The sequence below is a fragment of the Apteryx rowi genome, unplaced genomic scaffold (genome assembly GCF_003343035.1).
Source record: "Apteryx rowi isolate R43461 unplaced genomic scaffold, aptRow1 scaffold_10, whole genome shotgun sequence".
NCBI classification, from domain to species: domain Eukaryota; kingdom Metazoa; phylum Chordata; class Aves; order Apterygiformes; family Apterygidae; genus Apteryx; species Apteryx rowi.
In genome coordinates, this window is record NW_020447197.1 from 5,196,330 (window position 1) to 5,224,208 (window position 27,879).

The 27,879-nt window shown below is 40.5% G+C and overlaps 1 protein-coding gene across 1 annotated transcript in view; it reads right to left on the reverse strand.

Moving 5' to 3' along the window:
• The window catches only part of LOC112964208 (multiple epidermal growth factor-like domains protein 6), a 140,034-nt gene that overhangs the window by 96,685 nt on the left and 15,470 nt on the right, over positions 1–27,879 (reverse strand). Inside the window, exon 2 of the mRNA XM_026061982.1 lies at positions 1,124–1,246. Coding sequence (XP_025917767.1) covers positions 1,124–1,246 — 123 coding nt within the window. The remainder of the gene's footprint in view (positions 1–1,123; positions 1,247–27,879) is intronic.

The following is a 27,879-nucleotide window of genomic DNA, read 5'->3' on the forward strand; positions in this document are numbered from 1 at the left end:
ATAATTCTACAATCTTCTAGCGAATAAAGAGCGTAGCTGAATAAATTATAAAGTTACGATAAAGGATATAATCACATCTAAGAGATGCATTGCTTTGTATCAAACCTTAAAAAAGGAGTTAAAGGACAATGGTATAATGAAATCCTGGCAGAGAGGAATTTATGAGATACTATGCAACAGGAAAAGCCATAGAAGATGGCTTCTTATGAAAAGATGATAATACATTTAATAAAAATGTATGTAATACCTTTCATCTTGAGAGAATCAAAAAACTTCAACTATATACTTACTACAGTAATGAAATACAATTGAGGGTGCAATCTAGGCACACAGCCAGTGCCCAGGTCACATAGCAGAGAACATTCATTGCAAGTGTGAGGAAGAGCATTCAAGAAGAGGGAACTGCTTTGACCTGTAATACAGCATACCTTGGCCACATCTTTACACCTGATCTCATCTACGCTTTGCATCTCATGATGCAAAAACGTAGTGAATGCAGATCAACAGATCAGATAGGCTTGTTTACACCTGCTCTATGCTTATCAGATTGCCATTTAGAAATCTAATCATAGTTCACTTAATTGTTCTAACATAAGCTTATGCGATGCTTTAGCTTCAACACAAAGTCAGTCTTGAACCTGAGCTTTTGTGTAAGAACAAATATTACCCCATAATGGGACTTAGATTTCCCCTAGGAAGAAGGCAAATGGGTTTACAGAGCATGTGATTTTAAATCCCTTTTTATTCGGTTAATCTCTAGCTGTGGAATTGTGACTGAAATGCAAAAATGTATGTGTATTTTCTGACAAGAACAGTTTTGTTTTAGAGACAGATGAAATAGCTGCAAATATATAGACTTTCTTCAGGCTTTTAAACTGATGATGGAAGTTCCATAATCACGGCACAACCAATCCAGGTTAAGTGATACAATTTTTCAATAAAAACACTTTGAAGTGTTCTTGGAGTTACACCTTCATAATCCAGACATAAGAAGATCTATACTCTTGACAAATCTGAGTATATGCTCTTCAGCTGGCTCTAGATAAAAGGTAACATTTCCCTTTCCTTTCCAGTGTGTTCTCTGATTTCCTAATAGCAGTGAGACATAGTAAAAATTTTTTACCTCCACATGATTTTCCATCTTCCTCCAGTTTCTGGCCAGTTGGGCATTTGCAGTAGTAGCTGCCAACAGTATTACAGCACTGGTCATGACAGCCACCATTCTCAGTGGTACACTCGTTCACATCTGGTGGGAGAAAGTATCAGGCAGTCAATAAGGAGCAAGCACTGACCAGATTATCTGCTTATTTCATAACAACTGTGTACGATTTTGATCTTCCAGAGTGAGAAAGATACTGATAAATACAACTAAGGATCTATTCAGTCAATGACTGCAGCACTGACTCCCATCTATGTCACTATTCCCCACAACTCAACTAATGGACACGATTGTGCGATTTTTCCTCTTCCACTTCTGTGCAAAACAAGCTGCATTAGTCCACGCACCTTTCGGAGCAGGCTATGCCAAACACGCTAACTTTGCACCGAAGCAGGTCAGGAACATTTATTAAACTGACAATTCTAGCAGCTCACTTGCCAATTAGGTTGCTTCAACAGTCATGACAGAGATGAAGAACATCTGGAAGGCGGTAGCATCTTAAATCAATGAAAGCCCTCCTTTCCTTAGGATATGTGTGTGCTAATATCCACACATCTTATATACTTACCTGTTCAAATTTGTGCTTTCCTGCATGGTTTTGGATAGGAAAAATAGATATTTACACATTATAAATGAAGAACATTAAAGAACCATATAAATAAAGATATAAATAAACAACTAGTCAATGGTTGAGAAAAATCTAGTGAAGAACAGCTTTTTTAACCCATGTACTTATATATTCTGCATGAGAATTTCTGAAGTAGTATGACAGAAATCTTCAGGTCAGTACTGTTCTGTTGAATGGGATCACAGACAACAGATGGTATCAGAGTATTTCCAAACTAGAAAATTTGTCAAATGGAATAGCAGACTTAAAAACAGCAAGTATTTGCTGTATTGATTTAATGCATTTCAGAACTCTTGTGTAACGCTTTCTTGCTCGTATTGCTCTCTCTGAAGTGTTAATATTGTCATGGAGATGCATAATTCATTCAGTTCAGGGGAAGGAGTTACAACAATGAATCTGCGCAAGAATAATGGGTTGTGGGTATCTTTCTYGACTGGCTGACAAAAGTCTTGAACTAGCTTGTTGGCACAGTAGCGCCACTCAGCACGAGGTTCAGCGGAAAGCCAGGGCCAAGGGGACATAGCGCACGCTCCAAAGCTGGCACCAGGACGCAGGCGACAGCTCTCGCGTCTGCAACGCCTTTGGCACGGGTACAGATCACATATTCCGTTCAGGTTAGAGAAGCGGGAGAAGGTAAGCAATAAAAGATAAGGATAACTAGAATCACAGTCAATAGCTTCATCTAGGAAGCATTCCGCATTTCCACTGGGAAGTATGCCTTTTTGCAAAGTTTCTAATTAGATGCTAGTCAAAAGAAAAAAAGTGCTGTAAAGACAAATCAAAAAAAAAATCACATATATACAGGAAAGATGAGAACCCTTCAGCTGCAATCCTTAGCCTTCACAGGCTGAGATTTACCTGGGTTTGTTAGTTCGTTGATGAGACTGAGCTCAGTTTCACTAGCTTATTAATGATTCTGGCTAAAAACCAAAGAGGTTAAAGAAACTGGGGCAGGGGGCAGACTATTAAAAGGCTGAAAGGAAGATGTACGAAATGTCAACATTTGCCAAARTGAAGCTGAAGAGGTGCAAAGTCACTAAAATCATTTCATTTCTCTGCAGCTCTAAATTCAGTGTCATGACCCACACAGTAAAACTTTCTCTGCCTTCAGTATTATTGAAAAAACACACGTAAGTTATAAAGAAAAAACAATTATCTCAGAGCTGTACGCTAAACCATATATCCTAACTCTCATGAAGTCAGCAAGATTTTTCTCTTGATTTCATGGGAACCCAGTTTGGACAGAAACCTTCCTGAAGGAAACGCACCCACGCGCCACCCAGAACACCAGGAGCAGCAGAGCAGAGACAGACGTTGGTCTCCGTCTCGGCAGAGGCTGGGCAACACGTGACCAGCGGCAGATTTTAGTCGTGGTCCTCAGGGTAGGAGAAGGCGACACTGCAGCGTTGGGCATCACACACACGATGGACAAAACAGCCCTGCTSCAGATGATTTACTGCCTCTAACTAGCAGATGTCCTCACAGCCTGGTGGCAACAAACTGCAACGAGCCACGCAACAACCTTGCTCCACACCTCCAACTTCTGTTGGTACTTGCACTATCGGCAACTAATAAAATTTTGGGGGAACTACTTTTTTTTTCTAGACGATGTTTAGCATATACAATACTAGTTGACCTCCTAGCATAAAATATTGACTGGATGATGTGGCCCAATTTATTAAAACTCGTCTCTGTACTTTGAACCAAAACATTAAAAGGAAGTGTTTCTAGCTGAGAAGCTKATCATTATGCTCTTGATTTCACTAGTGTAGAATATATTTGGAAGTCTATAGTGCTACTGCATACTAATGTAGATCATGTTTTTGCTTTTGATTGCAGTGTGTTTATATTAGCAATCAGAAATCTGTTCATTTCTTGTTCAGAATAAAAAGCTGTGGCCTCCGTATGTGTTATGCCACAATAAAAGTATTTGTGCTACATGACTAATAACTTCTTCTTCCATCTCTTTCTCTCATTTCTTATGCTGTGTCCATGATTTCCTTGTCTCTGCCTTAATATATGCTTTCATGCCATGCTTTTTGCTTCCCCTTACACCAGAAATCCACTGCTTATTCTATTCTATGCAGAAAACTTGGCTTTTCATCCACGCTTCTCATTAAAACAAATATTTCATTTAAAACTGATCATCAGGACTCAGCAATTAAATGATAATTAGCTTCACGTAGGAAAGCAAAATAAGCTTTTTGATATAGTCTTATCCCTATCACACAGCATTTGAAGACATACACTCCTTAGGTATAAACTGTAATAATTCTAACCTCAGTGATAGGCAAATTTGCTCCCTAAGCACCTGCAACCTTAGGTGTGCTATCAGTCCCTTTAGAAGGGTTTCTCCATCGTCTGTGCCATGCCMATTTGTTTTCTAAATTCCAGTAATAAAGCTCAGAAGTTACCTCAGTCAAAGGAGCACAAAAATAAATGATCTGAATGTGAACCAAAAATGAGTTTGTTCTACGTTTGTAAAAACACAATCCGTATAGCACTTATAGCCTGCAATCACCTGTTCTACATTCTTAAAACACACAAAGTATTCAGAATTTTAAAATCTGATTACAATTTTGCCACTGTAATAAAAAACAAACCAGGAAAAACAATTCTGCCAAATGATAAATTTCAGCCTGCTTTCCATATTCAATGTCATTCAAGGTTGCAAATAAATTTGCCTCTTGGATAGCAAGAAAAATGACAGAAAATTTCTGACATACAACAAGTCTGCCAGGTTAGGCCTGACAAAAGTTCAATGTTATCAAGACCATCAATCTATCTGTAATGACATGCTGTAGGCGCTTCAAAAAATAAATGTGATTTTTGCTACTGCAGTATTTCACATTTATTTATAGAGCCAGTGCTGCAACACAGAAACATTATCCATGGGACATGCTCCACGTGAGCTTTCAATCCTGCCATACTAAGTCTGGAAAAAGACTCTTTCAATAGACAAAAAACCTTTCTTCATCAATGATAGTTTCTATATTAACTGTATACATGATCTGTCTATTATACATGTGGAAGAAAACAGTATATTTAAAATCTACTAGCACTCAAAAATGTGGATTGCAGGCACGTGCCTATATGTCCTACATTCCCTACACACACGATTTTATAGGACTGCACCACGCACAATAAAGGTATTCATTTATTAAAAACCTCATCAAATACTTTATACCTTCAGAGTAGGGGAGCATGTCTTTTTTTCATTAAATGGATCACCTCTGCTCAATTAAACATGTCCAGGAGCTACAGGATGAATAGAGAAAGACCGATTCCATCCCCCTTTCTTCTGCATTCTTGTTTAATGCCACTCACACCTTGTTTGAAAATATCACACAGCAGAGCAAGGCAGCRAACACCCCAGGCCTTCAGGAAAAAAGAATCTCTTTATTGAGTTTTTTTGTAAGACTAGGCCATTTCAGATTTCCTACAAGTGAACATTTTATATAAAAGCAGACGCTGGACAAAATGTCTTTCCCTGATGATTCCAATCTTAAATCTAACAGGAGCGACCTGCACTATTACTAACTAGCTCTCAAACCTAGCAAGCAGAATAAGAAGAAAAAAAGAAGAAAAAAGAAAAAAGAAAAAAAGATCAATCTTCTGCTAAGAAGCAGCAACACGTTAGGCTGGAAGTCTCCTCTCCGCACCTCTGAGCCGAGCAATCGGCGAGGGCTGCAGCCGCGCAGCTCTTCCGCACGGCGCTGAGCGCGGCGTCTCTGAAACCAGCCCGGGACGCAGCGACCCTGCGACGGGAGGCCGCTGTACTGCGGCGGGAAGCAGTCCGCCGAATTACCAGTCCATTCGGGCAACAATTTGTGTTTGTATCTACGGGACACGGCAGCCACCCCATTGCCTACAGGTTAAGGTATTTTTCAAGCACGACATTTTCCTAGTATAACAAGTTTGTGCAATATGAAACAGTATAAATTAATATGAACGTTAACATAAGTTAATATGAATACCCATTCCTATTTAAGATAACAAAGAGGATCTCATAACTGCAGTCCACTATTTAAAACATATTTTCCGAGGTTGCTGTATTTATCAGCCACGCGTGAGCAACAACTTTATTTATTCATTTTTAACCCAGCCACAGGGCTAAAGCTGCCCCCTCGGTGCCACCCCTCGGGGCTGACCCGTGCTCTGAGCCACCAGCAGCCGACTTCGGTGCACGTCACASTTTAAATCACTCAGGTGGCATAAGAGCTGTAAAAATCATTCGCATTCTTATTGCAATACCACATGAGCACAGCTCGCCCCATGGAAAGCGGGGGTTATTCTGATCTGTTTCAAAGCATTAGTCTAGYACACAGTTCTAGTGCGATTTCAATGGCAATTTAGACACGTAAATTCCTAACTCTGAGAGCATAACTCAAATGCTTTCAGCTACAAAACCCTACACTCGTGCTGCTTTGAATCAGACTCTAAACATGATTTTTAGYGTGCAACTTAAACCCCCTATATGTGTACCTCAGACAACACACACGAGTGCCTGGCACACGTACAATGGCGTATGCATACGTATATGYAGCTATATCACATTTCGCATCTATAGGAGGTGTTACAGGCAAGTGTCTGCAACTCGTAACACACACTTGCCCGCTTCACCCTCACTCTGCCCAGTAATCAGAGCCTTTTAACACTACAGAAAACTACAGAATTTTAACTTATTAAAAACACATACAGCTTTGTCTTCTGGCACCTGGGAGAACTCAGTGAACGAGCTTCAAGCCGAAAACGCTCCCAGAACATTTGTCAGATTAACATTCGTCAGCTTATGCGACACCTGAAGAATCGGCGACGGCGAGGGGAAGCGGGTTTTTTACTTCGGAAGCACAGGGGATAGCTCTGGAAACAGAGCCACAACCACCACCACCACCGCATCAGCTCGCCTGACCAGCGGGTCACGGCAGCGCTGCCCCGGCCAAACCTTTCAAAGCAGCGGTCAGCAGCAGGGCCATGGGGAAAGGCGTAACACCACGAGGGTATCGGTCCTACCCCGGCACGCTGCGGCTCCATCGCTTCTTAAGGCATAAACACCGGCTTTAAAGCATCAGCTCGATGGGCTCATTCCATGAATTTGTCTGCTCCCTCTTGCCTCTATACAAACTTTCGGCATCCAGAACATGCAGTGACAGCGAGTTCACAAATAATATCAGACCCAATCAGGCCCAATAAGCAGAGATTTTAGAACTGGACTTTCATATCCCCATTTATAGATAATATATAAATAATTTGATCAATTTTTTAGCAGTGCTAAACATCCAGTGAATAGGAAGCTCCTTAACTTGCTTAAGGTTTTAGGCACCGTTTTTTTAAAACTATGGCCCAGATGGTCTGGAACAAAAACCCTATGTCTGAATAAATCCTGAAACTTGAGAAAGTTGATTCGAACTCTGTGTCATACCAGTGACTGGCCTATAAGGTAGCTGATGCCAATACCTATGCATATAATCATAGTAACGTTATACATAACTAGTCGAACTAGACAGGCTGATGAACACAGTGCCCACGGCCCAGACAATACATCTGCTTTCTCCTTCTTCGTTTTGTGCAAGAGCTATATAACAGTCGTCTTTTAACAGCAATTGTCTCTAAAACGTAAATCACATCCATCACTTCCAGCGCTAACCATAAATTATCGGCCTGAATAGAAAACAAAGCTGCTCATTCTGATAGCCAAGCGCAGGCCTATACRTGTATTGATTAAGCACTCTTAACGCTTTATTAGGTTTTCTTCCTCCACAAAGTCAATAACAGGATGAATATTTCTTCTTGTGCTGTTATGAAGTATCGTAAATCTGAGCTGTTATTAACAAGCCCCTGATTAGCGGAGCGGACTTATCTGAGAGTCTGGCACAGACTCGTCCCGAGCGAACTCCCAGCAAACGCCCGTCGCAGCCGCCGTCTCCCCTGGCAGCTGCAGAATCTGTGCTTTCCCAAATTAGCCCTTTTTTTTTTGTTTTCTTCCTAATAAATTACTACTGCATATATTTCTCTTAACCCACACATCACATTTACATATGTGGGGAACATCAGTCACCCAATTCTACAAATTGAACCTTTAAAATGGTCAGCTGTCTTCTGATACTGGAGCATTAAAAAATTCTGTGTCATGAAACCTAGATGCAAAAACAAAACCAAACAAAACCCCTAGTTATAAACATACTTCACCAGTATTCACTTTTCCCTCATTAAAATCACAGGCTGAAGATAAGGATTCACCAGATCCACCAACGCACTGGCACTCATCAAGAACAACTCCTTTAAAGTCAGAATAAAAACCCTGTAGAGGGAAAAACCTGGCTCAAAATTTAAATAAGTTCAACAAGAAGCTCTGAAAAAAGAAGATGCTGGCAAGAATTATGCTAGACTAGACCTGGGGTTCGTCTGGTGAAATACCAGAAAATATTTAGCGCCACGTTGTAGTACACATCGCAGAGACGACCTGAGCCATCACAAGCTCTCCTCCRGCTCCCTGGTAACTAAAGACTAGGTTAAATTCTGAAACACAGTGTTTAACGCTCCTTTCAAACTCTGTATTACTGATTACAGCACTCCTGCACAACCACACACACAGCTGCTCGCTCTTTCTTTTTTTTGTTTTTTCCTTTTTTTGTTCTTGAGCTTCACTGACGTTTTGCAACAACGATTTCCAAAACCAAACTGCTGTGTGAAAAAATACCAGCTTTGATTTTTTTTATCCCTCTAAAATAATCGGTAGAGCAGGGACAACTGCTTCCTAAGTGTTAAAAACAGGACTTAAATCACGTACAAAGTTTTCCTTCCTACACCAATAGGAATAAGTTAAATGAGAGGAAAAAAGTATCACAGTACAATAAAATCCTACAATAGTATTCATTTTTAAAACACATTTTCGCAGACAAGGTATGAATAATGCAACCAAACGTCCCAGACAGCTGAATAAAGCAACGGCAGCCTAACAGACGCTAATTGGCCGTGATTGGAGATGATTGTGGAGTACGGCTAGAACTGTGATTACAAACAGAGCTGATGCCTCCAGCCCAAACCTCAAGTACCGTCGCTGCAATTAGAGATATTTTATCAAATTAGACAAGTGTTTGCCTTTGCCTGCTATGATGCTTACGAGCACAACATAAAAGAAAACATCATTTGCTATAAAGCATCTTTCCTTACAACAGGGCTCTGCTGAGACGGATTTTTTTTTCCTCTTACACTTTCTGTGCCACAAAATGGAGCCTTTTTAGAAAGGATTCAGGACTTAGCAGTGACATCCTTAAAAGCCTCTGCTTTTGTCTAAAAACACGTTTGCCCAGAAAATGCATTCTCTTTGAGGTAYACCTAACTTCCATTCCCAAGAAACGGTGGCTATACCCTCACGCTCCGGAGAAAGGACTCCCATCSTTGTCTGCCAGTCTGGTTTCACCGCCCGAGCTCTCACCCATCTTGGGGGCCAAGCGCGAGCTCGGGGAGGCACAGCAGCGGCGTCGGAGGAGCCCGGCACGGAAGCGAAGGCGGCAGCTCTCGCGTTCTGCGCAGCCTGTAGCGTCCACAGATTTAAGACGTCCCCTGCTATGAGGGGCACTGCAATAGTCCGACACGGAAATAACGAAAGGAGGGATAAAGGTAGCGCTGCACGTCGCTGATGCTTTTCGGGCTCACCTGGGTAACAGCAAAATGAACCATTTCAGACAGAAATAAATACACTTGCTCCCAGGCAAAAAGCCGTAACGATAGGGGAGATTTTACCTATCTGGCGACGGCATACTTTGGTATTGGTGTGCAATGGTTACGGTTCTGCGTTGTTTCAAAGGTCTACGATACCGCTACTTAAAAGCCACCCGCAGCAGCGAGCGCGCGGGTCCAGGCAGCCCAGCGAGGACGAGCGGCGCGAGCGGCACCCAGCAGGTACGGAAACGGCGAGCGGGGCCCTGAGAGAAGAAMCGCGTATTTGGGAACTGACTCCCAAACCTTTACGTAAAGGAAAAGCAAACCTTGATCTTAGCTGCTRGTTCCGGAGGAGGTGACAAAGAAAACCACTGATATAAGTGTAGAATAAAGCAGGTGTTTATTCTAGCTTTTTCTGAGCACAGAATAAAGGGAGAGAAAGAGGCACAGAACTGAGCAGTCTAAGTATGTGAATTGCTCCTTTTCTCCAGCCCTGTAGAATGTCCRAAACCCAGGAATGTCTTCACTCCGCAGCAATGCTATGGAAAAGGAAAACTAAGGATCCCGCAGCAGATTTTGGTACTTTCGTTCATGTTGGCGCAGACCGTTGCCTGGTACAAAATACTACTCAGTGTCATGTCCACACTGTGACTTGTAAAAGCCATTAATCCAGCTGCCTTKGCGCCCATGCAGAATACGAGCACTCACAATATTTAGTAATCAGGCTTGGTTGGGGACAGTAAGTTCCTCCTCGCTGGCCACGAGGAACATTGGACGGGAACACCCTAGGTGCCTGAGGGTTAGCCTCACCCATCGCGGCTGCCTGCCAAGACCTTTCCGGAGACTGGTTTGGGAACCACTCGTTTCCTTTACCAAAGGAAGAAACACCCACAAGCCGGAATCGTAGGTGCAAAACCATCGGTGCTGCCGTAGGAGGAAACCCCTCAGGCGACAGCAGTTGAAACCACGTCGCCTGCTTACAGTCTCCATCGCAGGGCCACAGCCACGACTCCAGAAATTGCTGCTTAACACACAAACAGGCTGATTATCACAACACTATAGTCTAAGCAAGCTAATAAATTAAGGAGCTTAAATTTCAGGGCACCTCTATTGCAGTAAGCCAGTTCTTTATCAACTACTCTTTTTCATAATATAATTAACCCCCAGGACTAAGCATGTGAGCAAATTAGTTCATTTTTCACATGAATAATGAAAACTTTTCTTTCAAGCCATTAGGTACTGAAATGAATGTAAAAGATTTCTTAGCAGGAAAAGGATGATATGTGCCTGGCTTCGGGTTTAGGATYGGAATTAATTATTGAGATTTAAAGGGAAACTCCCATTTTCTTCTATTTTCTTTCCTAAAAGTTGTCCTTGCCTGTCAATGTTAATCACTAACGTTTCCTGGTAGGACAGACTCTACCCATCACTAGATCTAGCACAGGAGGCTATGAGATTAATGTGAACAGATCAAACAGCAATGARTGGAAAGCTTCCACCATTGACTTAAAGGGTCTAAGTATTTCTTTCTTCCTGTGCCCTCCTGAATATTCTCTCTTCTTTTGTTTTTCACTTTTAGAATATTTTCCTATCAGTTATGTGAGCAGAAGTACTCACCGCCCTGACAAAAATACTGTGCTAATAATTAAAGTCGCAGAGTCGCTCTCACTTTCTACCACAGAAATTAACTTTTCTGCAATCATTCTCTGCATGGCTGAAACACTCATACAATCAGGTCGCTCGTTTACAATGCACATAAATGAGAACCCTTTATTTGGTTTACAAAGACAGGTTCCATTACCATCTAACTGCACTCTGTCACAGCCTCTTCTAGTAAGTGATCTTGTGTGTCAAGGGCAAAGGAACCCATGGAAAAAAAAAAAAAAAGATTGAACCTTCATCAGTTTAATTTGTAAAGAAACCCAAGGGAGGTCATTATTCCCAGAGACTTCACTGCCTAATTTGTCTTCTGAATTCTTCTAACTTATTTGACACCAATGGGTGCTTGTTAACTATTACTTATTGTTACTGCAGGGCAGATTTTCTAAAGAGTTCAGGGAGCGATAGCGTACRCACACAAAGAGCACAATGTCAGCGCGGAGCACCTAGGAGAAAGGGAACTGCTGGGTGCTTCGCAAATGCAGCTATTTCATTTAGCGCTAAAKGGCAGCTAAGCACTGCAGAAAAATCTGGCGCTCTCTGGCTAGAAATGATGGTGAGGCGAACGTCCCTTAAGCAGAAGGGAATTCCCACTAACAAATTCAAGGGGGACACTTAAACTTGGAGGCAGAGTTACAGCAAGCTTGCAGAAGAGAAAGATATACAAGCCATTAGCTTACTTGCAGTTTTAACTGTGACAAGCTAGAAGAAAAAGACCCAAGAAATCAGACCTTCCTTTTCCAGTTAAACTAAGAGTGAGTAACGAAGCACAGCTCTGAYTTCTTGGGTCTTTTGCTAGGAGGACAGCACAATTTTCTAAGGACAGAGGTTTCTTTTAAAACAAATAAATCATGCTCGGCGTGACCGCGTAATCAGACGCTCTGCAGAAGGAACAATTTGGCTGCAAGTTACCTTAGACTGACACCAGCATTTGAGCCCGGGACCTTCGCTACCTTTGCGAGCGCAGATGTTCACCACGTGCAGCAGCTGTCGCTAACAGAGGTAGCGGCTTGGCTTTAGTTTTACGGCCTGGGAATTCTGGTTGTAAAAATATGGGATCTCAAAGGTTTTAACCGTCAGATGTCAAAGGTGGTCACGCGCAGAAATCGGAGAACTGAAATTGTTAACCCTGCATTATGAAAACTGATTCACACCAGAGCCAGAAAGAGCCAGTTTTATGTAATACAAACTTTACACACTGGTCTCCAATACAAACTAAATTTGCCTTTTAAATCCATCTAGATGTCAGGCATCTGGTTTTGATGCACAGCCATACCAATTTTTTTCAGTGGGTAAAACTGAAGAGAGATTTGCACTTGTGTTTTCTGCAAAGCATCAGTGAGACGGTGTAAATCATTTAMAAGTTCAAAATTACTGCATCAATTGGCCTTTTCACATGTGATTATTTTACACTTTAAAGCACCTATTATATACTATATAATATACTACTATAGTATATATATAGTATATATACTATACTACTATATTGTAAATGTTTAATAAATTAAAAAACAGACAAAGGGCAAAAATTATTAGGACACAGAGATTGCAAACATAGGCATACAGGTTGTGTGGAAATAAAGATATACCCATATTGCATTTGTGAATGAAACACCTAACTTCAAGCAAAGACAAGTATATTCCACAGACCCACACAGTATTTGCAGTCCTAGTCCTGTTTTCAGAAGAGCGAGTGAGGAAATAAATCAATAAATATGTTTACCTTGATCTTTAGCTCACTCTTACAGACCACTCAGAGCTTCTAATTTAACCAAACCACTTCAAAACAAATACTGCAAACTCTTCAGCACGTGGAAAAACAGTTGTATAGTGCACCTCAGAAAAATCCAAGGCAGAACAGTCTGGCCTGAACCCACCTTAGATGGGACTGAGCACTACTTAAACCTAAGAGCTTTCCTTCCCCGCCAAGCGCAAGCACGTAAGCCAGAGCGCGGTGCGGCCGGGGCACAGGTCGACACTGCTCACAGCTCAAGTTCCACCTCTTGGAATCCCACCCGTCGCTTCCAATCAAAAAATAAATTCCTCACATTCAAAGCAGCCTAATTACTTTTTTGCATGGAAGAGACAGCCAAATTCATTCTGACTCGCAGAAGGAAAGTGTGATATATGGGCGAAGTACAGCAGAATAATGTTATGGATGGTTCYGAAAATGTAGCTAGAAACATACGTCGCTCCTAACATCTTCGCTGTTGCCAACAGTTACCACCTAATGTTGTCTGAGACACTGCAGTGATTTCATGTTCAAAGGAAGGGAAGGACTCCGCTCTCTGAGATACCGCGCCGTGGTTACTGATAGCAACAGCGAATTTTTTAACAAAAGCAGCAGACCCTTCACGGAGAAGGCAGCACTCGCATTTTCACCATGCGGGATGGATGCGCTGCATGCATGTCCCTGCGTTATTTAAGGAAACGCTGCCTCAGCGTCCTCCAYGCTGGCTGCGGAGCTACGAACTGGCGTAGAAAGTTTCACGGGAGTCAGTCGAGCTGATTTTGAATTCCAGGATATTTAAGCTGCTCATTTCACCTTTTCTGTGCACACCATACCACTTCTTTCCCCCCTCTAACCCTAAAATGCTTAATTCTATTAAATACATATGCCTGTTTTCCAGGGTGCTCCATCTTACACTACATGAGCATTAATGAACAGTGACAAGAGCTGACAGCAATTGGATATTTATACTCTTATGGGAGAGAAGGTGTGAACAGTGACTAATGTAAATAACTGTAAAACCTCATTACTACAGCACTAAAGCARAAGACCACAGGCTGGGAGACAGAAGAAGAGGAAAAAAATAGTTTAACTTACACGTTAACTTTCTGTGTAACATAAAGCTGAAAASGATTACTTGGGAGTTTTAGATAAGCCAAGGTTATTGATGGAAATTGTGTTAGCAACTGATGTTTCTACACGATACCCAACCACGCTGCTATAAGGCATTATTCAGCATACTTTGCCACCGAATATTATAGAGGGTTTTGGTGAAACATGCTGTGGCAATGACTCCCAAGGAGCGCTGCGGACTGCACTGGCACAGCACAGCCCGGCCCAAGTGGAGAACGTGGGATCTCCGCCTGGTCTGAGCTGGCTCTGCGCAGGATTTAGGATTAGCCATGAAGCTTTGCCTTTTTTTCTTTTCTTTTCTTTTTTTTTTTTTTTTAATTAAGGGCTGTTCTGTGGCATAGCAGGAGCGATGCCCCATTCCTGTTTCCAACAAGTCCTCTGTGCCAGTCCCAAGGGACAGGGTTGGTGTGGTATTGGCTGGCTCTCCTCTACTTTGGGACACCAGGAAACCCCTCAGTAGGTTAGTCCACTGGTTTACAGCGCTTTGTGTTGCCAGCAGCATAAATAACCTGAACTAAAAAAGGGAATTTGGCTCATTATCTTTCAGTTCTGTCCTCCTCCCTAAAAACTGTTGCGTAGACTCCCTGCCGTTACATGAGTGATATTCCAGAAACCTTTAGTAGAGCTGAATAATCCTATCTATGTGCTACCTGGAAGAGCTTTGCAGTGCTTGTTGATAAAAGATGCTACTTAACACAAAAAATAGCTGTAGCTGTTCTAATATGAAAATTAAAATGTTAACACTCAACAGAGGCTGTTTTGGTTCTTCTGGCACACATGATCCAAAAGCACCCAGTAGGAAAATTCATAAAAATAAATGTTAATAAACAAGGTTATCACAGAAGATAGGAAAAACCTTTAATGAATGCTTAGGTATTGTTGAAAATAATTTCACACTTTAAACAAGAAAAGAAAAAGAAAGTACAATCTGTACAGAAGTATTGCACTGAGCCTGGACCTCGAAAGGGCAAACCAGGGCGGCAGACGCGGCAGCAAGAGCAAAAGCAGTGGCTCTGCTCCTCCACAGTCCTTGCAGACTGCCACAGCTCCCCAAGCAAGAGCGGGGAGTGGTTAGCCTGCAAAAAGAAGAACTCAGGGAAACGCTTCTCTCCAGGACAATCCGTCCTACTTTTTTGTTCGTTTGGCTTTACAGAAGGCGTTGAGTTTGGCCCCCTRCAGAGTGGATGACTGATGGCGCGCAGTAATGAGGTATGCCATTCCCTTTCGGGTATGGACAACTCCACCTGCTTCTGAGATTAAAATTTTAACACATAGCTCCTTTATCTCCACCTTTTTTTCTCYCCCTTTCCAGTTTGTGAAATCCCTGTGGCACATTGTCAGAGCAGGGACTAAGAGACATGGGAAGAAATCAGTTGGTTTTGRGAAAGACCAACACTTCTTGTGAGGCCAAGATTTAACTTTTAGGCTGTGTTCTTAATTGAACTCCTAAGCGTGTGACCTGAACAGGTATTATTTATCTGTAAAACAGATCTGGTACTTAACTCACAATAATCTTTCAATATCTTCAGGTTAAAGTTCTTAATGAAGTGCAAAACACTTATGCAATTTTGCCCTTATTTCTACATTTCCATTCCAYGCAAATTACCCCACTCTTGAATCCATACACTTTTGATTAAATTATAAACTGGCTGAATATGGCATTTGAAGGGAAAAACCCACAAAACTAAAGTATAATTATAGTAGGGGGGAAAAAAATTACAAATTCTACCAAGGTCATTAGTGTACAAAATGCAAATTGTCTCCCATTTGTCAAAGACCCTGGGGAAGTCTAGAGATAATTGAAATGATAGATGAACAGAGGAGACTAACTGCTAATGGTCTGTATATCAATGAATCAATGTCATATTTATGAAGGGCTTTGGGAAATTATTTTAAATACTTCATCTATGGCTGAAGTTTAGCCTACTTTTTAATGCTGAAAAATTAAGTTCGGTTTATACTTACACAAGAATAAACTTGCGATAATTTAGGTTCGGTAGCAAGGTATTGAAAAACTGCACATATGCTTGTGTGAGAAATAACCAAAGCAATATATAGCCAGCTTTCTCAATTACCACGGATTATGGTGCAATTGAGAGCAATGCTCATTCCAGAGCTGATCAAAATAYAGGATCAGCCCTCACCTTCATAAAGGTAGTATTTAAAGCCATTTATTTTCCTGTGCATCTTGATTCCTTCAGAATCTGAACAAACTGTAAAGACAGATTATATCACCGATTCTCCTAGTTGCCTGTTTTCCTAGTATTTTTAATTAGAAACTGCTTAGGGCAGGGACTATCTGAGATGTGTTTATGTGGCACTAGCCAAACAGGAAGGGAAAGGAAGAATTGAAATGTTTCTTTCTGAACTGAGAAGTTAAGTACATCTTGGAGGTAACTTTGCTGTGGTGGCACAGAATGCCATATTTCCRCTTCCAAGGAGGAAATATTGTAAAAAGGTAGGTGATCCTGCTTAGTCCTCTTCTCCTTGCRTAGCGGCAGTGGTGTTACACGGTGCATAACTACTGAGAAATGACAGCGAAGAAAATGCTCAAGTAAAAGAGAAGTTTCAAGCATTACCCTGATTCAAGCAAAAGGAAAGACATCTTACTGCGAATAGTTTTGAGGGTTTAGGTTTCTTCTTTTGGTTCTCCTTTTTTTTTTTCTGCTTTTCTTCCTGCACAACAGAAAGAGTCCTGATGCAGGAAAACAGCAGGACACCTGCAGACTTTCTATCAAAAAGGTTTTTCTAGCAAAAAGAAATAACCCATCACATCCACTTTAAGTGACAGATAGCACTATGCTGAAACAGGCAGCCTTACCACAAAATTACCTGAAGGAAACACCTTGTCACCTTGTCATTCACTACATCACCGAACAAATCACACAGGAAGACAGGACGAGAGGCAAGCTTTACGAATGATCTGTAGGAAGGACTGAGAGATTTGTTTCATCTGAAAAGGGAACGTCAATAGCCCAGCTTGTTGAAATGTGCAGCCAATCCAGAAATTACATCTGGATTTCTTCAGAATTTGAATAAACYGGCTATATCTAAAACAAACAACTGATTCCCCTATTATTATACGGGGCCTTGGCACATAAAGCAAGGCTGCGAATAAGGTTCTCAGGAAACCACTGCTGTTCGACAGGAAACTTAGCCACGGTCTAAGAATTACCTTGAGAAAATAGAACACATGCAGCATTCCAGGTGAAAACCTCTCAGTAAGTTTTCTGGTCAGTACAATTGTAYTGTAACAGTTTAAAACTGCACAACTTATAAAAAGAATCAAGAAGTCCCATGAGGCTCATGAGAAAACAAGACAAGATTCCCAGGCGTTGGAGCCAGTCTGCGGAATTACCCAGTAGCACGGGGGATGCAGGAGGTCTGGGCAGGCTTCCCTTAAAGCAGCAACAAATCTTGAAGGGGAACTGTGATCAGAAAAGCAAGACTCATGCAAAAACGGACCCTGCGAATCCATCTGCTGAGAACAACCCTGCCCATGACTCTCTTTTCTAATAAAGACATCTGAATAAATACTCCAGAACATCCCTGTAGAAAGGGCTTAGTATTACTGGCTAAAATAAAATCAGCAGTGCCTATTTTCTGGAATAAAGACAGACAGACTAGCTAGCAGGACAAACAAAACAAGAGGACTTGTAAACTATACAAAAACATTTTTGGAAAGACCAATTTGTATTTTTCATTTGTCTTGGAAGGCTTGAAAATACACAAAACCAGCGTGCGCTCAACATTGGTTTGCTTCCATACCCATCTTTCCCCCCGCCACCCGCTTTGTCTTCATTTCTCTCTGTCTTCCTCAGTGCAAGCTTGAATTAACCACTCTAGAAACAGTAATGAAACATCCTGCCTTAGTTAAAGGAAACGAACACATCTTTTCCTCCCTTATCTATCATCATGCATTTACCAGTCAGGGAATAAGAACGGGAGCAAGAACAAGTAGAGCTGAGCATGAGCGCTCCCTCTTGAAGGCCCTGGAGTTACCTTTCAGCTTCAGAGCCTGGCTAAATCTCTTTTATCCCTACGTAACGCAGCAGCGTATGCTTCCTTTTACATGGGCATTTTTGCCTAGGACCATGGTGTTTGGCATCGTGGATTCTCAACAGGGTTAGATTAAAGCTGCTGCCAGGGGACAGCGCTCCCGCAGGCCTGGTCAAACTGAGGGCCGTCGCGGTACGGGCTGGTGGCACCTACCTCTGCCTGCTGCAATACCACGTTTTTCCCCAGGCATCCTGCACCTCCCCTTCCTCCCAAATCCTTTCCCGAATAAGGCGGCACTGAGAACAGAGAAAAAAAATCCTACACAAAACAGTAAAAGGTCCAACAAAAATAAATATTGAGCTTTAGCAAAATCTTAGTGCTACAGTGAAAGCAGGTATCTAGCCATTTCTCTGAACGGCCCAATTCTTCTGTCTTCCCTCTGCGGAGAATTTCCACCTGTGATGCCGTGGAGTCACTAGGGCAGCAAAAAACCTGTCCCTTAAAGATTTCCAGGGCAACGGGTTATTGGTTCTCAGTGTAATGCTAACTCTTCATCACCATGGACTCTAGCACCGCGGACTTGGAAAAGGGATATAAATAAGTCATTTCACCTCACAGGTGTGTTATGAGGCTTAATTAATTACTCTTTCTGAAGTGCTGTCTCTATATCTGCAATTGTTTTTATAGCTTACTAAGTAGCCAATTAATAAAACATTCAAATCCTCTATTTGCTGAAGCACATTTGTTCTGCTAGATTTTCATTTTCTGAATGAGTGAAATATGAATAAGAAAATTTACACGAGTTAATGATACAGTACATGTTAACTGATCGGTTATTCTGCATGACGAGACACCTATTTGCAGGGAACGCAACTGATACGCAGTCTTTCATGAACATAATTACTTGTAACGCCAGTGTTTCAGCATCCTCTTCTGTTTTTATTTTTGCTGTTTTACAGAAGTGTCTCTCAAACTCGTACRTGAAAGCAGATTACCTGCTACTGATTACCCGACACATTCACAGAGYGAAGGCAGGGGAAGCGTCCTTCCAGTGACAAGCTTTGATTTGTGGATCAAATTCTGCTCTGAGCCATGCTTCTTCTGCTAAGGAAGTCTTGCTGAAACCCAGGGTAAATCTGCCTCTTAGTGGAGTAACTTCTTCTCACGTCATATCCTCTGCTTGCTTTCTTCTTCTTTCATTAAGATCTTGAGTTATATACACAAACTGTTCATTTCAAATGCTCATTATGGAAATACTGCAAATCCAGAATATGTCACAGTCATTTCTTTTACAGCTTTTCTTTTTGTGGGCGACATTYATATTGCAGAATAATTTAGACAGTAATTTAATCACAGGGTTTAGAGGTCCAGCAAATGTTACATTTACATAATGTCAGTCTTTCAGCAGATAATTTGGTCCTTTGCATGTGTTAAAAGACGACATGGCTTGTTAAGATCATGTTAGTACGTTTAACCCAGCAGATGAATGCCTGGTTTGTTAATCTGCCATATAGTTCTAATTTTCCTAAAGATGATTAGAAAATTCTATTTAGAGTAAACTCATAAGCATTTGCATTGCATCAGAGTGACAAATCAAGAAGATTATTAAATCTCTGGGTCTAGAAATCTCCATAAAATGGTCATATGTCCTAGTTACTACACAGTAAATACCAAAACTTCTCCTATATATATATATATATATATATATATATAGGTTAGTATTTTTCTCATGCCTGCTTTGAGTACATGTGACTGAAGATAGTAAGATGTGCCTCATAACTTAATTTTTATAATATTGTCATAAGAAAGTAAGGGTAATTCCACAGTTTGGAAATGTAATATTCTTTTCTCTCGTCAAATGCTGCTAAAGAGAATGCAATAGGATATAATAAACTCTGTTTAGTTTTAGTGTGGTAATTCTACTACTCTGGACCTCCAAAAGATAAAGGGTGGTAAAACTTTATTATTCAAACAGAAATAACATGTCTGTACATGTGATTTTCAAAAAGTACTACTCGCATTTAAATTTAGAAGCATAACAGCATAACCAAATGGTATCTCAGGAACCACAACAGTGAATACCTGTAGTTAATACTGTATTTTTTCCTTTTTTGTTGTTGTTTTCTTTTCCCATCCTCCAAAATGAGACATTGTATCCCTGCTACATTCATTAAGTGAAATCTCTCTCTTAAATTAAAACTTGCACAAGACCATGATTTATAACAGAAAAACTTGTGTCATCTGGCCAACCCATGCCAGCATAGGATCTTCCCTGTTCTCCATTGCCTCACTTGTCTGGTTTTAAATATACTGTAGCTAACCACAGACAAAATCAATAAACCAAAAATTACACCTGGAGCTGATAGCACATTTTGATCATTTACTTGCATCTTGGACCATTTTCACCACCCTTTAAACAGAAATGTGCTTACCTGGAGGACGAACTCATACAGCCTTCTATCACCGCAATATATAATAGACATCCAGAGCAAGTGTCTGAAAGAAGCTGATGAGCAGAAGAACAACGCAATGAGAGAGACACTTGTTATTCTCCTTAATCCACTCAACTGACATTTGTTACCCGCTCTCCCTCTCCAGCACAGAGAAGCACTCACTTTCTCTCTTGGCACAAGATTTTGAAAGGATCATCTTTCATTTCTGAAACAATTTTATTTCTTCTCTTCAAACACTTAATAACAAATGGAAGTACTGTCACTTCCCCATATTTGTGCGGCATCCTCTCTTTACAAGGTATTGGAGATATGGCTGTAGTCCTTGCTGCGGGCTTTCACAGCTGATAGGAGATCTAATTTGAGTTGTGATGCAAGGGACAGTATGGGGCGGGGGGGGAAGGTACAGCTGTTCCATAAGACAAATTTTGAGAACACTTAAAAATTTCAAGTCAATAGCCTACAATCTGTATCACTTACGAGTTATTGTTTTATAATTATCAAAGCAACTGAGCAGGTTTTTCCATTTGTTTTTGAAAAGAAATCCAAGCAGCATTTCTGCTGTAGCAAGTTTGGGCTCAGGACTCCAGGAATACATGGAAACCCTATCCCTTCAAGCAATAAAAGACAATTCTGATTCATCTTAGCAAAGAAAAAAACAGAATTGCTTATATTTGCATTAATACTTTGAAGATAAAGTTTTAACACCGTCAGAGTTAAATCACAACAGCTTACTCAGAGATTTAATTACCATTAAGGTTAGGAAAGGATTATTTGTTACTGACACTTCAACACAGCGGAGTTCCAAATTTAGAGTTAAGGCATAACACCTACCCGCGACTCAAAATGCACTGATAAGTTTGTCGTGCAAGTAATAAAGTTCTAGGCACAAGACACTTCCTTTGTATTTTCTCAAACATAGTTTGCATTATGACACTAAGATTGGATAACCTACCACCAAATTTATTTCCTTACTCAGTTAAGCCCTTAAGCAGCTCAAGAGAACAGTTGAAAAGTGAGGCAGAGATCTCTGTCAGTTAGATGGTCCTGCTAGTTGACCCCTTGGTCAACTAGACCGGCACAGACTTTACAACCTGTGGGTCTGTGCAAGGAATACCTTGGGGAAGACATATGACGGCAAACTATTCCAAAGTTCAGTGTATATTTTGATGTAAAATGAGAACCTTAATGGTAAAGTCCTTAAATTTCTTTATATCAACCAAGAAAAAAAGTCAGAATTATAAAGAACTAAACGTTTTCTAATGAACATAAAGTGACAATTTCAGTCAAACACTGATCTATTCTCATCTCCAAGATGTTTTTTGTCATTCGTCTTCTTTTCCTTGCAGTCCCCAGCATTTACCCATAGAAATGCATCTCATGCACTTGATAGAACTAAAAAAAGCTGGCTTACAAGTCCAAAAGCAACACGTTTAACTCTTACCCAAGAATGCAGTGAAAAACCACAGAAGTTACTCCAAAAGTTCCTCATTAACATTTAATTAGGTACGAATAAGAATCAAAGAAAAGCTTTGTGAGGAATGCATGTCACATCTATTTATTGTTAAAGCTATTATAATCGTATCAGTGACTTTTTAATTCTTGTATTTCATAGGCACAGCACTATAAATAGATGACTAAAATCCTTATTCTTACGCAATCGCTGGCACATATATTCTTTCCCTGAAGAGAAACAGAAGTTTTGAGTTTATCACAAATGAATTAAGATCCAATTCAAAAATCCTTAATGTGTCTGAAGTAACCTGATATGGGGCATTGCTTAAGTTTCAAATATCTTTTTATATGGACAGTAGCAGGTACATGCTTCACTGACAGCTATCAATAGATTTAACGGAAAATAAAAGCCCAGGTCAGGATCAAAGCATACGGGGAATAGGTTTCAACCTAAAGAAGAAGATAAAAACTCCAAAGGTCATACTTACTTCATGGTGAATATGTATACACAATAGAGGCACATATCATACAATGCTTAGATTTATATCTTACCTAGTGAAGCCATAAAAGGGTGAGATGTGAATCTTAAGTTTTATATGATATGTATCTGCACTTCCTATTGTATATGGACACCTCACAATATAGCACAATAGAGAATATTTACCACTCTTATCTGGCGAATGAACCTCATTCACGCTCAGCAATGGGGAACTACTTTGTTTTCTAGTACCAAACTGTCACGCAATGGTTTTGGGAACCAACTCCAATCTCTGCCAGTGTCAAACCTGGGATGAGATCAGTGATTCACCACTACCAGGTGAATGCACGCCCTGTGCGCTTTCCCTAAAACCCCACAAATATTAATAACCAGCAAGCGGCACAGAAGAAAGCTTTGCACATCGCTCAATAGCAGAGCTAATCTTCCTCTTAGTGTAAGAATTAGTCATGCRGTTCAAAGTGAAGCAGTGCCTTTATGATGTATAGATTTTCCATACACCCAGGTTACACATTTAATTTTCTATTTACTGAAGCCTTTAAACTTGGCAACAGAGAGAGACTAAGATCGCCAAAAAATTGGAGAGAATTGAGACTAGACAGTATAGTAATGACAGAAGCCTCAGGAGAGATTACACAGATGTTTCTTGATGCTAAGCATAAACTATCTGCAACTCCAACTAGTAAACAATAAACTAATTGATACAAGTCCCCATCCACTGCAGAAGGGGAATACTTAGTGACTCAATGTGCAAAATATCTCACCTGCTTGCACTGTCATGCACAAGGCACAAAAGCCTCTGGGCTACTGTAACGGTAAAGTCTGGAAGAAGTCAGTCTCAAGCGGGCAAGGAGACAAACAAGATGCGTGATTTAATTAGGCCACAACTTTATTAACCTATATCTTCAGGGAACTACCAGTGATAACTCACACAGTGTAGGCCATGATTCATTTTTTAATCATTTCTGCCTGGTAAAGAGCTGTGTCAATGCTCCCCTCCCTCCTCCTCTACACAGCTGAATTCCTCTGAGCAGGAATCAAGAGGTCTAGGTAAGGAGGTTGCCTTTACTAGATGTTATCCTGTACCCCACTCTTTTAAGGAGAACCTTGTTCTCCCAGGGATGAAGCACTTGCACGGGAAACATGCAGGTATCACATACCGGTTCAGCTCCTTCTACTCAGTCCCAACCATGTATGGACACAATTAACAGTTCCCTCGACAGCATCTCCCATTGGGAAGGTATACATTAATACGTTAAAAATCACATCAAATACAATACATCGAGGGGGTAGTTACCTAATTTGCATCATCCCTGCCTCCTCCTGGCTTTGTCACCACCTGAAGGGCTGGTCTGGTAAAGCCTCAATATACAGTTCCTTTGTCAAATCCCAAATGAGTTTCACTTACGTGTAGAACAAATATTTCGCCGAGCTCTTCCTGGTGGGGATTAGCCCATCTAGTCTTGTGCTGGCCGACTGAGAACAGTTTTACCATTGAGGTACTGCTGCAAATTTCCAGGGGAACTGCCTGTCCATCTGAAGACCCAGTGCACAGTAGATCCAAACATTAGCTCTCACGATCATAAATTTTTATAGAAAGGCTACAGCCCAAGACACATTCAGATGAAGACATGATCATCAACTTTTATGGCATTTGCAAATTTTGGGCCAAGTACTCTGCAGGCAGAACTCCAGAGACTTCAGAGTTACACCAGTAGAGAACATGTTAATTGTCTGTCCAAAAGCATAAAAAAAGTTGTTGTTATTGTTGTTGGAAGCCAAATGACAAGCAATTCATTACTGCACTGTAATTCAGTGCAATTTATTGGTTGATTTGCTAAGAGGGATTTTAGCTACATACTAATACACATACTATAAAAAGAATGCAAATTCAGTAATGTAAGTCTAAATGAATGAGAAGTAACGTTTTCTCACAGTTTGCAAGAAATTAACCTTTAACGTCTTTCCTATGCTTTGGGAACAGCACTTGGCCAAAAGCTCTTACAGTAATAAAGCAGTGACCCATAACAAAGAATAAATGTCAGAGTGAAATGATAACAGCAAGCCTATTTGCCAGAAAGTGGTAATTTATAAGATTTTAATTTGAGATCATCATGGGGGGTCAGCCTTATCAAATAATTCAAAATGTAGGTCACAATTATAGCCCTTGAAGTGTGGTTCTGCTCTGAAATGTGACTGTACAAATGGCATTTTTATTACTTCTAAATGATTTCTTTATCAGCTATATTGAGTTTATAAGTAAAATGGTAATGGGACAGATTTGCTTTTTGCTTTCTCCAATGTTTATGTTTATGTAGCTCACTGATTTCAGTAGTTATTTCGGATTTACCCTATTCTAAAGGGAACATCAGACCCCCTGTTTCTCACCTGCCTGTTTAAAGTTCTACAGGACAAATTATGCCCTTACTGTTCCCCAAGTCACTCAAAAGCCTTCAACAAACACGCACATTTCTAACTAACTGGAATTCAGAATGACAATTCTCTCAATAAGGATAATAAAATACAATCCACCTCTCACTTCAGGCAAATTCCTTAGGTGGCGTCAGTCAGTGTGGCTCCACCAAAATCGATGGAGCTAAGCTAAGGTACAGCCTCTAAAGAGCTGCCTCTTGGCTTCCTCGGCTCTTCAAGTCTAGCAGCAGAGGGGGAAAATGCCTTTAACAGGCTTTTAAATCACTTTGCCCAAGTCAGGAACTGTGAAACTCTAAAACTTGTTCTAGAACAGATCACTAGGAATGACCAGAATCCAGCATTTATTTCAAAGTAAACCACATTTTAAATAAGCTGGTCCAGGAAGAAGTAAAGAGCTATCAAGCATGTTTCTTAACTTTACTCACAGCACTTCACATGCCCGTGAACTCCCAGTTCCAGATGGATTCTTGATATACACAATGTAATTACTCGTTACTCCCAGCTGCTCAACATATTTTCAGCAATGCATTTGGGCCAGTTCTCAGCCATTTTCCAGTGAAACTGAATTAATTCTAATGGAGTAATAGAATAAAACAGAAGAACAGCGAATGAGGCCCACYGGCTCAAGACAAGTGGGTTTGCTCCACCTTTGCCTACGCAGAGGCGAGGAGACAAAGCGGTTGACGTGCAAAGAGGGACCTAGCCTGTCAATAAGTGCACACAGTGAGTTAATTCAATACTGTCGCTGCAAGAAAGCAGGTCCTATCCATCTGGTTCTGTCCCGAGATCTTATATATTTGTTTCTTTTTCCTTTAAACTACAATGAAAGTTACAGAGGCTGAAAAAGACACTTATTGCCCTCTTCAGGGAAACAAGCTGTACACATGGAGGATAAATCCATTAAGGACAATGGACTGATTCACCTTTCCATTACACAACTTAGAAATCAATCAGGAGAATATCAGACTTAAACACAATGCAAGTGAGAAGATGACCTAGAACATCTCCATAGTCTCCGTTCAGAATAGTGTCAGATTCCGATTCTTTCACATCTCCAATTTCATTCAATAATGTTATTCAATAATTACCAGCACTTCCTCAGTAATTGTCTTCCTACATTCCTCTTCTGCAACAGCTTTTGTGATGTCCATATATGAATTTATAAAACTTTATGTTGAAATGAAAATAGATGATCAAAACAGACTGCAGCGTCTATTTGTCCTAGAAACTGCCTTGGCTGAAGAAAAACACTAAAACAGATTTCTTAAGCTTGCTGAACTCTACCATTTCAACAAATAAAAAATTATTGTTACTTCAAAATACTTTGAGATTCATCTCATCTACTTCAAGGAATATTCCCAAGAGAGAGAATAAATGGACAGTCACAAACTGAAGAGCTGGTAGAATTGTCTGGAGGTGACAAGTGAACACAAGAGTGCATAACATTATATATATACACACACCTTTCATTATAAAACAAATGGGAAAAATTCAAGTAATTATTCCTTACAGACAATTTGTTGCTTAATGGCCTGAAGCAATACCAAGGGCAGTTAGAGTTGATAAGACAGTCCTTAACTGTGGTAACAACCTGTATACTGGGATTAATGTTATCATGAAGTTCAAGCAATGGTTTATAACTCTAAATATTGGCAATATTTAGAGCAACCAATTTTCTCTCTCCTGGAAGGCAGAATATTTTACTTTAAATAAACCATAATTCAAAAGCAAGACCCCAAAAAAGAAAAATCCATACCCTCCAAAGAAATAGGTTTTACTTATCATATTGTGTGTGTTTGAAAATACGTAATTATCTGTCAGAAAACAGAACATGAAGTAATGCACGGAAAACACCTTTCTGCTCTTTTCTCCCAGGCTGAGTCAGTGTTCAGACAGCGTTTTAAAGATGATGCACATGGCTTAGCAGAGACGTAAGAATAAGCCTGCTTTTAGGAGGCAGTTGTCCAGCAGTATGTGCCTAGTCACAAATGCACATAAAATGCCGGGAGAACTTCCAGACGAAGCTGATTTTTTTGAATAGCCACCAACAAAAATAGTCTGAAATACGCATTCTCTTTAATGGCATCTATCTCTTCTTCAAAGTTTCAACAGACAGCAGTCCAAATCTCTTGAAAAACAAAATTTGAAAAACCTAAAGGTTAACAGTGAAAGTGAAAATGAGCCCAAATTCAGTCCTAATAAATACTGCTTATTATTCAAAGTTCATACGAAACTCGAGTGGGGTGCCAAATCCCACAATAGCAAGCCATCTCATTAAATTTTTGACATTCAACTTCTGGTCCAGACTGGAAAAATCCTCAATAATAGTTTCTCTCGCAAAGTCATCTATCACATTTAAGTTTCCACATGGGTCTAGAACACATACAAGCTCAGGAGCAGCAAGGGCTGGATTCTTATTAGAATGCCTTTTTTCTTTTTTTTATGGTTTAAAAAAAATGGATCAATGGCATAACTAATAGTAGAACTATCCTTTAAGTTCTCCCATGCAGTAAGAATACTGAACTGAAAGCACAACTTGTTTCAGGTGGGACATTCGACTCTTTGTATCTCTGCTTCCACTGGAGGACAAGGGAGAGAAAGTCGATAGCTGTCCACTCCTTGACTTGATCCCTTCTTACTCCTTGAACAGTGCCTGCATTAATGGTGTCCTCTCCATGACAGGGGCTTCTACGTACTGCTGTGATATGAAAGAGTGGAGTTTTTTCCCCCTTCTACTTTAGCTTGAAAACTCCAGACACTTGAGCAGGAAACTTGGAAGAAGCTGGCCTTTTGGCATTTCAGCCCCTTGTACACCAAATAGCGACTTTTTTGTTCGTATTAAGTGGCTACATTATTCTTGCAAATGAGCACTGTGTGTGGAGCATTTATTAGCGTTTATATTTTTAGAATAGACCATCAAAAGATGGTGAAAATTGTTTGTGTGCAGGGTAGGTGAAAGACAAGTGCAATTACTACTGTTTGAAACATTTATTTCCAAAGTTGGACACAAGTCATTGCCATGACATTTTCATTTTCCTGGATAAAGCACTGCATTCTGATCTCATTTACACT